Below are 14,527 nucleotides of genomic sequence, written 5' to 3' on the forward strand. Positions count from 1 at the left end.
ACTCCCATGATCCCTAGCTAGCAGGACCAGTGGTCAGGGATGCTGGGAATTGTAGTCTCAAAACATCTGGAGGGCCAAGGTTGAGAAAGCCTGCCTTAGGCCCCAGGCTGACAAAAAAGCACATGGCTTCCTTCACTTCAGCCACCTACATTACCTTCTTCAGCTGGTCAAAGGCTTACACTTGAGTAGTGTCCTCTAGTGGTAAGGATTTTTCCTGTGGTGTGTGGATGTTGCATATGGATAACCATCACCCTCTGCCAGCTTTGCAGTGAAGTGGAGGTAATTCAGCCACTCCTATTTTATGCAAGGTTATGATGTCTCTCTACGATTGGTAGAAATTAGTATTTCATAGAGCCATAGAAACATAGGTACATTATGCTGAGTCAGAAAGGTCTACTGAACAGCACAGATCTGAGGAGAAAATGAATGGTAGAAGCACAATTCTACGTGCTGGTACCCCCATCGTTCAGCCCGGAGGTCAAGCACCGAGGGCCTTCTGGCGGTTCCCTCCCTGCGAGAAGTCAGGCTGGCATTGACATCAGTAATGTTTCAGTATTGGCTAAAAACATAACTCCCTTGGAGGGGGTGGATTCTACTCTGCATTCATTGCATGCAGCACTGTTTCTATTCTGCTGCAGTTTGAACAACTGTGTTATTTGTCTCGCTATTGGCCGTGGCAAATTTACACATTTAATTACACAAATTATCTTGTGATTACCTTAATCCCACCCCATCCATTTAAACGCAAATGAAACCCAACGCATATGGGAGAAAAGTAATCATTTGCAGACTGGAAGCAGTAACAGCACTGAGTGCCAACTGTATTTGCTGACCTGATTTTCATTTTGGACATGAGCTAAATAAGCAAACACTGGCAATTTCAGCTCCTGTTTCTGCTTTCACCTCAATTTGCTGCCATTCCTACTGTACCATGGGCTTCTCTCACTGATGGAATGGCAAGAAGAGCTTCCCCTGGCAGGTCTTAGTATGTGAGCCATCTGACATCACATTTGATTCACCCAAAAGCAAGAGCTCCTGGTACTCACACTTTACAAGAGGGCATGTCTGGCAGCCAGGAAGTATATTTTGGATCCATAGTGGGGCTAACTTACTGTCTCTTGAGTGTGTCATCTTTTAAACCTCTGTATCACTGAAATATCTGGCATTCTGCTTTCAATAACAAGGCACTCCAACATGAATTGAGTTCCCATCCGCCCTATCAAATTACTATAAAGTTTTGTTTTGTTTTTACAACAGAAGGTAATAGCAAGCACTGCATAAATGGATTTCATGATTTGACATTCAGTATATCTATTAGCTGGCTCTTAATATTCTCCACCCTTAAAATCTGAAACAGCTCCCCTGTTAATAAATGCTTGTGCAGGTTCAGCCCAAGTACTTTTTAAAAGGATTTGTACATTTCTCCCCATTTAGGTAATTTTTTGTGCTTGCTAACATAACATAAAACATGATCTAGACAAAGCACTTAAGTTGCACTAATTTCAAATGGAGAGACCTAAGGACATGCTAAACTCTCTTGTTGATATCAGAGGTATTTAAGTGCTTAAGTGACTGCATTATGTTCATAGTAACCAGAGCGTCCCAGTAGGTTCATTTGGTTACACTCTTCAAACAAACACCCCTGAAACATGCCCAGAACATAGTTGCTTCAAGAAAATTTTAGGCCTGGGAGGAGACTCTTCGTTGCCTATTTAAACTATCATCCATATGTAAAAGAATTAGAACATGAAATACCTTTATTTCAGTTTAATGAGCTATATACTGGAAATCTACGAGAGTAAAATTTATTTTGTTTTTTGGAATGGCCATCTTTCCAGATTAAGTAGGAAACAAAGCAACTTGTATCAAGGAAACCAAAGAAAAGCTTGGTGCAAACAAACAGATAAAGAAATGGATGGGCCTGCTAAGATAGGAATATTTATGTTCCCATAACGTATTGTTGGAGAAGTGATCAACCCCTCTGACTCAGAGAAAGAGATAGATACATGAATGAAAAAGTCCCTTGATGCAGAACTGTGGGTTTTATAATGTATGTCACCCTATAGCTATAGGGATGCCAGTATGTACACATATATAAACATACACATAAACTGTACATACAAGCCGTGGACACACAAAAGAGGTTTTTGTTCATTTTACTCATTTATTCAAACCAGATTTAGATGTTATTTATTTTCATGAGTTTTAGACAAGATCTTTTTTAGCACATTACAGAATCCCGGAGGGGCTTCCTGTATTAAAGACAAAGTCCAGTACTGTAAATGCTAAGTATAGTAAAGCAGTGTTTTTTAGAAATACTGCCAAACATATTTGAATATGCAGCAATCAGGCCAAGAAATCTTTATGTTGGAAGCTAAGAGCAAAACTGGCAGTTTGGTTTCTCATCTGGCTCATTTGTTTTCAGGTCTTTTGCTACCTTGCAACAACATGACCTAGGCTGGCTTTACATCACAAAAATCTGAAGCCCAAACTCTCTATACATTTTGCATATATTCCATCCCATTAGTGTCAGGGCATGTAGAAATCATATGTTTCTAACAAGATTATTTAGACTTTCAGCTTAAATTCTGCAAATGCCTATCTGGGGGTTTTATCACACAGCTCTGAGTAGTACATCAAAAACAATGTGGCTTTATTTTTTGTTTTTAAACGCGTTCCAGCTACTTCTCTTCCAAGAGCACAGCTTTCTAAAAGCATTTTACAGTGTAAATGAATACAGATCGCTAAAATCACTATGGGAGCATTAGTCATTTTAGATGAGGTTTCTGAAGCCAACAAAGTTTAAGACATACAACACCCTGCTTCCTAAATCCGCTGAAGATTTGGAAAAGAAAGGGGGAGAGAATGTTGTCATTTCTTTTGGGCTCAGATAGATGAAGAAAAACCTGGAGCGAAGAGTTCACTGTAATGCAATTTTACAGCTCTCCTGCACCCATTGATGTGCCTATGTTTTAACAGTTTACAGAAATTACTGTAAAAATAAATTCAGTACTTATGTTTATATAGTACTTTCTTGCCAAAACTTCAATAACACCTCAGACAGTAAGCACTGAAATATATTCTTTGCTTTCCCCAAACAACTGCACATTATGTTGCTCTTTGAGAGGCACGGTGTTGATGCTACTACAGTATAACAGCAACCGAAGCAGCAGAGGAGGAGAAGGCTGATATGAAATGCTCACAAGCTTCTCAGATCCCAGGGGGTTCGTCTGCATAATTTCTGTGCTGGTTTAAATGGACTCTTCTGCATTTGAAAAACCTTTTTAACCTCTTCTGATCTTATTTGCACTGCTCAGCAATCATCTTGCTCTCAAAATCCTGACAAGAAGGTACAAATTGTTACTGACTCAGCTCGCACCACCACCCATTTTGCAAGCGGTTTGTTCATTCTTTGCTGCACGAGGTTTGAAGGGGTAGCGAATTCAGTTAACAGTGGGTTTTCAGTTAACAAAGGCTGGGGTTATCCGTGTTATCTGTCCCTCACCACCAATTATCTGTTGGAAAAGGAAATATTATATTCTTTTGATTCTGTACTGTTACCTATATGGAGCCATTTACCTAGAAACCCCATCCAAAATCACCTCTGCGCCTGGATAGATGGCTTTAATAAAGCAAGACTTGGGCTGGATGTCACCATCATACCTATACACACCTAGTCCATGCTCTGGGAATGCCTCCTGGATACAGGCCATATTCACTGATGCAACACAAGGGGTTATTGCATAGAACAGAAAAGCAAGAAACCTCTGAAGAAGAAGAAATATTTATACGGTATTCCTTTTGAAAGGAGAGATCTTGGAACATTCTTAATCGTGTGTGTATGTGTGTGTGTGTGCGTGTGTGTGCGTGTGTGTGTGTGTGTGTGTGTGTGTAGGAAGTGAGAGAGATCTAGTGGTCCCGTTTTTTGGTTTACTGCTCATTTTCATTTTGTATTCCAGTTACATCATAAAAAATTACAACCAATGCATCGCAAATACTGGAATTCAATTATCCATTTGGTTTTATTACTAACCAGTCTCACGTGCTTTCGTTGGCTGGTAGAAAATGCGATCAGACAGGCAATGAAATCCACAATCAATCACCCCGGTGTTGCGAGGGCATGTAAGGCTTTCATATGCTTGCTTTTAAGTACTGCTGATTCCATCAAATAAATCAGGGGGGACTATTTTGTGCATGATAGAATTTAATAATTTTTTTGCCACTATTCCCGAAGTGGTATTCTCAACTGGAAATGGATAAGATGGTCATTATTTCCAAGTTCATCTCCATTTACAGCAGAAAAGACCAACAACGATTTAAAAGCGGCCATTTCTTTTATCACTGTGAAGCTCACTCCTATGAATGCTTACTCTGCAGTAAATCCCACTGGTTTCAAAGAAACTTTGCTGTACAGTGGTACCTCGGGTTACATACGCTTCAGGTTACAGACTCCGCTAACCCAGAAATAGTGCTTCAGGTTAAGAACTTTGCTTCAGGATAAAAACAGAAATTGTGCACCCGCGGCACGGCGGCAGCAGGAGGCCCCATTAGCTAAAGTGGTGCATCAGGTTAAGAACAGTTTCAGGTTAAGAACGGACCTCTGGAACGAATTAAGTACTTAACCCGAGGTAGCACTGTACGCTTATTCTCTGAGATGTTCATGTGCCATCTGGTTGATTTCTTAATCTACTGGCATTACAACTTTGGTTGAATGTAGTGGGGCGGAAAGAGCTTTTGCACATTAAGCTTTCTTCTCAAAATTGAGCTTGCCTAATAAACTGGTCTCTTGTATCCCTCTGTACACTAACATGGGAGTAAGAGCTATAGTACTTAGTGGCAAATCCCAGTGGATAGCAAAGCTGTTCCTCTGTTAAAGCAAAATACTGACTAACACACAATTGCGGCTGTAACTTTCATTTAAATGTTTGAATATTTAGATTTCACATAGCCATTTCGCTTCAGTACCAAAAGCCTAGCTAATATTTCTGTTAAATATTCTCAGAACAGTAGGCATCAATGATACAATATTAGGTAACTATGAAAGAATAAGAGACAGTTGTTTTTTACTAAGCAAGATAATAATTGATTATTTCTTTTGCAGCCAGGGAAACAGTTTGTTTACAATTGTACCAAACTGTTGCCAAGACCTTTGTGAAAAAATCCACTTAATGGTTTAACATTCTAGTAGCAGTTAGAAACAGCATATTGCTGTTTATCTATATCTCACTGCTCAGTCACAAGAGGGCAAAATTTCACAATTCACATTCAATAGTGCCATCTAGTGAAAATATATAGTTGTAGCCACACATATTTGTATCCATACAATTAATATAATCTATGCTGCATGCATAGTTATTTACACTTAGATCAATTTAACCTTTGTCTCTAAAAAGTAATAAAGCCAACAAAGTGACCACAAAGAAGATAAATCTTAATGGGTTGAGCTGCTTGGTCAAACCACAATCCTAGCTATTGGGAATATATTCTGCAGTGGAAAGCCACTGTTCTGTGATTATTAGCTACGTGAATGTTTTCTAAAGACTTCTACTCTTCAGTGTTTCTTAACTATAAGAATCCAAAGGAATAGTAGCAACTTCTTTGAAGATTTTTGATGAGGAAATATCTGTTTGGTCAAAAAATAATCATTAAACTGCCAAAACATTAAATTTTGCCCATGTATACACAGTAGGGCTTAGGGTGTGTTTCAGACACCCTACAATATGGTGTTTGTCAGGGAAGCATTGAGCTCCTTCTTCTGATAGTTATAATTAAGGCAGGGTTCTATTAACCCTGAAAACAGGACAGTCTTTAGGAAACAGTCACACAGTTAATAGCCTCAGACCAGTAATGGTAATGGCACAGTTTGACATGCATACCACAATCCTAAACAAACTTAAAGGTAAAGGTAAAGGATCCCTGACAGTTAAGTCCAGTCGCAGACGACTCTGGGGTTGCGGCGCTCGTCTCATTTTACAGTCCGAGGGAGCTGGCGTTTGTCCGCAGTTTTTCTGGGTCATGTGGCCAGCATGACTAAGCCGCTTCTGGCGAAACCAGAGCAGCGCACGGAAATGCCGTTTACCTTCCTGCCAGAGCAGTACCTATTTATCTACTTGCACTTTTTGGTATGCTTTCGAACTGCTAGGTTGGCAGGAGCTGGGATCGAGCAACCGGAGATCACCCCACCGTGGGAAGGCAGTAATTCCCACTGAACTCAGACTATACACTTCTGAGCAAGCATGCTTATGGGTGAACTGTTAAGCATGCAAAGCTGATCTAAGTTACTATGTTTGAAAGATCAGTTGTATATAAAGAGTGTTTACAAAATGCATTTTCATATTACGACAGGCTCTTCTCTTGCCTTCCTTAGCCACAAATATGCAGCAATATCCCCAAGCTCTGAAATGCAGTATCCCTATTCAGAATATCCCCTTGGTAGGCAGTCAAACAGCAACAGAACTTCTCAGTAGTTAGCACTCACCTGATTTGGATTTTTGACATCACCACTGCATTTTGATAAGTGAGATTAAATAAACAGCTTTGGCTTTGCTAATTTCACAGAGCCGAGAACCTTCAGATTGTTCTTCTATAGTACATTAGTGAATTTCAACATGAAAATCAGCAGGAGCTAATTCACCCCAAACCCCAGACAACAACAAAGAGAACTGAAGTGGATTAAGAAGATGTTGTGTGTGCTAGTGATCATCATTATATAGTTCCTTAATGCCTCATTAGTCCTTCAAACCCAACCAACAAGCTAGTGAACCTGAAATAATGGTATATAATCCACTTCAATCCTTTTGGCTATGTTGGACTTAGAGGGTTAAAAACAAGTTATGGTGACCATATTAAGGGAAGAGTGGAAAGGTTTAATTAAAAATGGGAAGTCAATTACCAACAGAAATCATTTCTAGAATCAAAGGACACGCATACCAAAAATGTTCAAACACCTCCAAGTAAGTTAAGCACAAGAGAAATTCTGTGCCTCACCTATGATAACTTTCAAATGCAATTTCATCATTCATTAATTGAGGGAGAGCAGTGATGTGGTGGTGGGAACACAGGAGAAATGTTCAGCACTGCACTTGTTTCCATAGATAACCTAGCACAATGGCAGGCTTTATTAGGTGTTTTTTAGCTGGCTGTCAGTGTTGAAACAATTGCCTCAAAAGACCCAGGAATAAAAAGGACACGTTTAGCCATCTGTGAAATAAATTATACATAAGTATCCCACTATTTATTTTTATTTTAAACATCTATAGGTGTTTTCTCATGTTAAACCTCAAGATAAAATAACATTTAAAAAACAAAGCAATAAAATACATAGCTCCTCTCCAAAAAAGTAGTGTCTACTGACATTGAGAAGTCATCCAAGGCAGCTCTTCCTGACAGATACAGGTTTTACAGACACCAGACAACTAAATTCAGGCCTTAGTATGATTATCATTCCACAGCCTAAGGAAATTCCAACCCCAATCAGTTCCAGACAACATGGTAGATATCCAGGAATGATGGCAGCTGTAGTCCAGCAACATCTGCAGGGACACAGGTTCCTCCTCTCTGGGTATCATTTTAACAATTCCACTTCTGGAAACTGATGTGTTCCCCTCCCACAGGAATGGCCCATGTTCTTCTAGTTACTTTATGTTGTCTGTTATGCCCTCTGGAAATCCCAGGCGAAACAGCCCCTTCCTGAGTCCAATAGTTTCTCCCCAAGACCAAATAATCTGTTTGGCTTCAGCTTCAACCTGTTTGCGCCCATCCATTAAAAGTAGAAATGTAATTATTCAGAGGATGTAATGTGGTGGCTTAAGGATAAGAGATGAAGAATTCCCTCTTTCAAATCTCAACTCAGCCATGAACCCATGGGGTGGTCAGACCACAATATCTTGGCCTCAATGCATTCGCAATATGGGAGAAGCAATTTGGTCCTACAACAAATTGGGCCTTTCAAAATAAGTAGTGGGCTGATGTGATAGCACCATATGTGATAGCACCATAAAATGCTATATAAATGCAAAATGTAATTATTAATACTTGCTCTTATTATGAGTCAAGAATGTAGTGAGCAAGGGCTCAATTCCCATTTCTTGAACTCTAGTGTACTAAAACTTTCTGAAACCAGCATGTAATTAATAGCATATTAATAATATAACCCTCTGAATGTCTACTTAGAAGAAATTCCCACTGAGTTTCAATAAGATTTCCTTTCAGGTAAATCTGAAGAGATTTAGCCCCTGAATCTGATTCTGATTATCTTTTAGGCTGATACTGCAGCACAAATGAAAAAAAATTAAATAGCTATTACAGGCTGAGATTGATATTTTTTCCCTTTGCATGTAACTATAATTTATCCTCTCTGCCTCTCTCTCTTTCCACATTGATATTTTGTAAAAGCCACACTTGTTCATAATCCAGAATTTGGGATGAAGGCATCCTCATCATTCAAATTTGCATCCTAATTGATTCATAAGTCATACAAAAACACATGTAAACTAGACGATCCGCAACACAAAGCATTTTCTGTAGTAGAGGGAATCACAAATTGGCGTGCAGGTACATTAAAACAAATGTTGAGCACAAGCAAAGGCAGAGTTAAATGCTTTAAATCCCTATTGATTCTAATGCTTAATTTGCCTGGATTGTGCCCACTATCTGTTGGGGGGGGGTTGTTTTGCTTTTTTTCATGGAACTGGAAGGATATGGGGAACTGCAAGGAACAACTGAAGGTAAAGGCTATCAGTGGCCACACTGACTATACTCTGGCTCCACCGTCAGACGCAAAGTGCTTCTGAATACTATTGCTGGAGGAAAGAATGATGTTGTGCCAGTTCCTGCTTACAGGGTGGCTGGGGAAGCCCAGCCAGATGGGTGGGGTATAAATAAATTATTATTATTATTATTATTATTATTATTATTATTATTATTATTATTATTATTATTATTGGCTTCCCATAGGCACCTGGTTGATCACTATGAGAACAAGATGCCAGACTAGATGTTCCAGCAGGCTTTTCTTACATTCTTACCTTCATGTCATCACTTGCTAAAGTTGCAATTTTTCACATTCATTATGGGAAACGATGCAACCTTCACAAGAACACGATTAGGAATAGTGTAAGCAGGCCGACTGAAGGTGCCACCTGAAGCAGCTAATTTGGGATTGACGTGAAAAGGTAGTAAATTGTTACTTCGTTATTAGTGAGAGTAACTTATTGTTTATTTCAAGGCAGGTCAGGGAAGAAGCACTCGCGGCATTTTGTCGCCTCGTTTGCCCAAATAACTTCACCAGCCTTGAGTCCTACAGACCTTTACTTCGAACAGCTTCAGGCAGCAAAATGTCTTGGGCCAGCCTTGAAGGTAACTGCTGTTCTCTTTTACTACAGCTGGGATAAACCTCCCCCTAACTCCTTTCTCTAGGGTGCTTGCCAAGATTACAAAAACTTCCTCCACTGTCACTTTAAAATATCAGATTTTAATAGACACGCAGAATTTTAACAAAAATAATAATAATTGCCTTACAGAGAATATATTTAATAGGATGCTATTTACAGCAAATATACCTTCTTTTTTTAAAAAAAAACCTTGCATACACAGATTTGTGGGGAAGGGAGAGAGAGAGAGAGAGAGAGAGAGAGAGAGAGAGAGAATTCTTCTACCACTGATTAGTTTAATACTTTGAGCCTGTCCAAAAGAAAAGGAAAAAAAGAGACACTAATGAACCTAATAAAGAGGTTGGACTTAGAGTGGCTGTTAATCTGTATAACTAACTTCTCAAGAGGGGTGGGGGAAGCAATGCTTGGTGTCGATAAAACATTTCCTTAGTAAATTACTACTGGCTCCAGTGAAAGGCATTTACAGTAAACACAAATTGTCTGCAGAGCATCTGTTCTGTGGAAGAAGGAACTTTGGTCCATTAATAACTTCTAAAAACCATGCAATAAATAATTTACGCCAGCAGTTTAAGCTCTATTATCAACCTTCATCATTTAAGCTGACCATTTTCAAAGGACGATAGAAGGCAAAGTTTTCCAAATTTTAAGAATATTTTTATTTACTTAGATAGACAGACAGACAGATACACAAATGCATGCATGAACGTACTAACACATACCACTGTCCTCCTTTTACTTTTTCATATGAGGCCTGGATTAAAAATTGCATATAACTGTGACATCAGATTCTGATTTTAGTAAGAATGTATTAAATATGTAAAAAAAAAAAGTATATACAGAGACAGTGTGTGAGAGCATATGTATATATAAAGTACTTGGTGGAATTTTAACATCAGACTTTACTAGAGATTTAGTGGGACTTTGCCGAAGGCAAGATTTTAATAGCAATAATAAAAAATACTTAATGGTACTTAGGGCAAAGCATGTGTGGTCACTATGTTTAAGAAAGAGTAATACCAAACATCTGTGCTAGATTTCCACATGATAAAAAAATATATCGCCAGATTCACTCAAGTTCTCTGAGACTCATGGACAATTAAAAAAACAAAACAAAAAAACCCAGAAGAGAGATGTGATAACCGTGTTTTAGAAATAGAAGTCAGTCATCCTAGGTTTTGTCATCGGAAAATCCTGTGGTTTGTGTTTAAATCATTTCAAGTGCTGGGTTTGGATGTGGGAAGCCCAGGCTGAGATCCCCACTTAGCTACGAAGCTTACTAGGTGGGCTAGAGAAAGGCTTTAGCAAAACGTCCAACCTACCTCACAGAGTTGTTGTGAGATGAGGAAATCATTCTGAGCTCCCTGAAGGATGAGAGAAATGTAACCAACAAAATAATCCGAATTGTTTTTTGTTTTGTTTTTACTCACCCAGGGAGCTTTTTCTCCTTAGCTGTTCTTATTCCCTGTACTTTTTTGTATCACAGTTCTCTAGCCTTATGTTTTGTTCACCTGCAAGCCAGCTCTTTTTTAAACATTTGTATACCAGTGACTGTGCACATTCTGTGAATAATAATGGACCTGAATCTAACTGTAGTGAGTCATTACTAAATCCCACTGAAACTACTGGGTCATGTTAGTCATGAAATTGTGGTGGTGGTGGTTGTTATTAAACACACAGAGAGAGTATGCTATGACAGTAGAGTTATTTATTTTGTGGCTTTTATCGAGTCACATACACATTCCATGAAAATGAAACGGCAAGAATGATTCTCCCACTGGCCACCACTGGGGAGGACATATTTGGATCTATGCAAAATATGGATCCTTCATGAGGGTCATGATCCAGACATTCAAACGTGCTCATAAAAGAACTGATAGTTGAACAGGCAGGGTTCTTCATTTTTTAACAGCAGCTCATCCACTTCCAGTACCAAACTTTTAACCCCTTCCACAGGCCCCACCCCCACCCCAAAAAAATCTGGTTTAAAAACGACTTGCAATGCAGTGTGTGTAGGAAGGAAAGCTGCTATTCCAACAAGCTATGCTAGCATTTATTTTGGATAATAGCATATTTCAGTAGGTGCAACTTACTCCAGCAAGCCATGACCATCTGAGGAGCCGTCCAAATGATAAGATTGTGGGAAACAGCAATGTCTTCATTTTGAAAAGAGTGTAACTGAGGTAAGAATATGCAATGTGATTTATTCACATGAAAGGCAACGGAAATTCAAGAAATTGAGTGCTTCGTCATTCAGTCTGCTTTCTTCTCTGGGGCAACATACACATCACAAAATGCAAATATACACATTTCTTTGGCATCATCCAAATGCTCACGATACCAGTGTTTTTGATTCTTCTGTCTGCTCACTTTAACACAGTTCTAAAAGGAGACTATGGGTGGCATTCAACTAAGGTTTACACAGATTAGGCCCACTGAAATGAACAGACATCTAATTTGGGTGCAAAGATTTAAATGGGTCTACTCTTGAGTAAGACATAATTGAAAATCACCCTACACCAAAACCACTGGGGTAAAATTTAGAACACTTTCCAAAACTAATATTTGCTTACAATATTTTGTATCCAGCATTTTGGTCCCAGGACAACTAACAACCATTGTGTCCTGGCTCCCATGATGTATTGTAGAAAGACAGTGGTGAAATGTTAAAAACAGCCCTAAAAACCTTTAAAACTACATCAGGTGAGTTCAGATCAGAACAGTTCATGGTTCACCAGATCCCTCCTCCATTCCTACATCCAACATAGCACACAGACTTCGGTACTAGGGTTAGGAACCACATGCAATGGAAATGAGCATTAGGTACAAAAGCCCTTCTCCAATCCCAGTGTGGTTGATGGACTTGAGCATGTCAAAAGCTTCTTTTAACATTGCACCAAGCTGACTTGCAGAATCAGAGCTTTCTAAAAAGGGTTCTGGGTGCAGCTCTGCCTCCAGCTGCTTTGCATGTGCTTCAGTGGCTTGGAGTCAGCATCTTCATGCTGGCAATAGGCGGCATTTGAGCAAAAAATTACAACACAGGGACAAAAAGAATCCCCACCATTCCAACCTGAATTAACCATAAACCAGCAACAAAACTACTACATTAGGCAACATTAAAAAGTGTTAGCATTGTTAGAATTTTATTAACCAGCCCTTGTTTTGATGATGTAACTTGGCTTCTATAGAATTGAATATCAATGCCAAAGAAAAACAACCTATTTAGTACATCATGCAACAAGGAGGGCTTGTGAACTGGGACTGTCTGAAAGAAATGACAAGCAAAGAGGGAAAACAACTTGCTGCTTCACATTTTAATTTCAAATGATGACACCAAAAATGCTTAACTGAGTACTCTTAGAAATGAACATGCTTTGCTTACCTCTCTAAGATGGATGTTCTCCTTCTCTTTCTGGTCTAAAATCACCTCTAAATGATTAACCTGAGATTCAGCCTCAGCCATCCTTCGCGTCCGTTCGTTGTCATCGTCCATCCCTTTGGACGGCAACCCTTTGCTCTGCAACATTTCTAAGAGCTTTTTGATGGATTCATCTCTGGCGTTCAGGGTCTGTTTCTGGGTTTCAATTCTCAGCTCCATTTCTTCCAAGGTTTTCCTCAAGAGAAACAGCTCTTTTGCCTGCCTGTCATGCTCAGCTTGAAGCCTCCGAAAGTTCTCCTCCGTAAGCTCAATGGTGAAATGCTCAGCACCGCGGTTTCCACTTTCTTGTTGAAGGAGATGGTTAAGGTCTCTCTGGGTCCGAAGCTCATCTTGGAGGGCCTGAATAGTTAGCTGAAGGTGCTGCAAGGTAAAAGGAATAGCCGAATGAGGATTTATTCAACGGATCTACAAAAAAGCAATGCCACAATCATTAATAAAACTAGTGGTGAAAATCTAGCGGTGTGCAAGTGATGTTATTTTGCAATGGACCTCCTTGACTGCTGTTAGAAATCATGAAAAGATGGATGCAAACACACAAAGACAGTGCCAGTTACAGGTACCAGTAATAGTGAAGAACAAATCCTAAGACAAGGAAGTGAAAAAAGGCAGTAAGTAAAGGATGTAGATGTCAAAGAGTGACACTTCCGCTAGCAAACACTGCATCTGCTGAGCCTGAATATTCAGTTTTCAGGGTTTTCTTAGACATAAAGTCTGCTTCTTCGTACAGTGCAACTGTGTAAGTTATTAGTGCTAATCACTTGGTATGAAAATAAAGGAATTAAAATGTTAAATGACACTGCTAATGAAAACTATGATCCAGTTAGTTTAGGAAGTCAGATTACTGTATCTCTAGCAAGCATATAAAACATCACACATTAAGCAATATTGTACTTTCCAAATAAATTGACTGCAAAGAGTGAACAAACCTTTGTTCTCCTGGCATCCAAAAACTGAACAGCATGGGAAATGAAAAAAAAATGAAGCAAAATCAACATAAAGTTTAGGTGCAAGCAAAGGAGATTCAACAGAAAAGACTAAATTTAACAGAAAGTACAATGAACAGAAAAGAAAACAACACTTTATACAAGACAGTCACAATTTTACAGTATTTGCACACACACGGAGACATACACACACACACATATTTCAAGCAGTCAAAACTATACTCTTAATAATAATAATAATAAATTTTATTTATATCCCGCCCTCCCCAGCCGAAGCCGGGCTCAGGGCGGCTAACAACAATCAACAATCAAACCTCTTAGAGGTAAGACAAGAAGAACTTGGTCTGGATCCAAAAACATGACCAAATGAAACAAAAAATTACCTTCTAGCACTGTCCTGCAAATGTCCAGGCAAGTGTTAATTGAAAAGTTCAAACCCTGGTCAACTTGTATTAGCAGTTCTTGTTAAGTAAGAGATTGTGCAAGGGTAATGACATGTATGAATTTAATTTCACCTTTTCATGCATCATTCTAGTACAAGATGCAGAACAGCCCTTCCATCTGTAAACATCTGTACCTAGAAACGCATCTTTGGATCCAAACCATGGTTCATAAATTGTATACAATAAGTCCTCAAAAAAGAATTACAAGATGGTACATCCTCTTGGGACTGTACCACCTCAAAATACATGTGGTGACTGAGTGTTCCTCAATATTTTCTGTTCACACAGACAGCTATAAAGTCAAAAGAAAGA

The 14,527-nt window shown here is 39.1% G+C and overlaps 1 protein-coding gene across 13 annotated transcripts in view; it reads right to left on the reverse strand.

Annotated features, from left to right (window-relative positions):
- ERC2 (ELKS/RAB6-interacting/CAST family member 2) overlaps positions 1 to 14,527 on the reverse strand; it is a 539,768-nt gene that overhangs the window by 439,258 nt on the left and 85,983 nt on the right. For 8 of the 13 annotated variants that reach the window (XR_014153136.1, XR_014153137.1, XM_081848851.1 and 5 more), the window contains exons 3-4: positions 13,755 to 13,778; positions 12,772 to 13,188 (exon numbers count right to left, since the gene is read on the reverse strand). Coding sequence is in view for 11 of the 13 variants with exons in the window: in XM_081848851.1 (XP_081704977.1) it covers positions 12,772 to 13,188; positions 13,755 to 13,778 (441 nt within the window). In the remaining 2 variants the exon portion in view is untranslated. The remainder of the gene's footprint in view (positions 1 to 12,771; positions 13,189 to 13,754; positions 13,779 to 14,527) is intronic. The other 5 variants (XM_081848843.1, XM_081848842.1, XM_081848847.1 and 2 more) reach the window with 1 other exon arrangement.

The sequence above is a fragment of the Podarcis erhardii genome (assembly GCF_964252035.2).
Source record: "Podarcis erhardii genome assembly, chromosome: 2".
Lineage (NCBI taxonomy): Eukaryota > Metazoa > Chordata > Lepidosauria > Squamata > Lacertidae > Podarcis > Podarcis erhardii.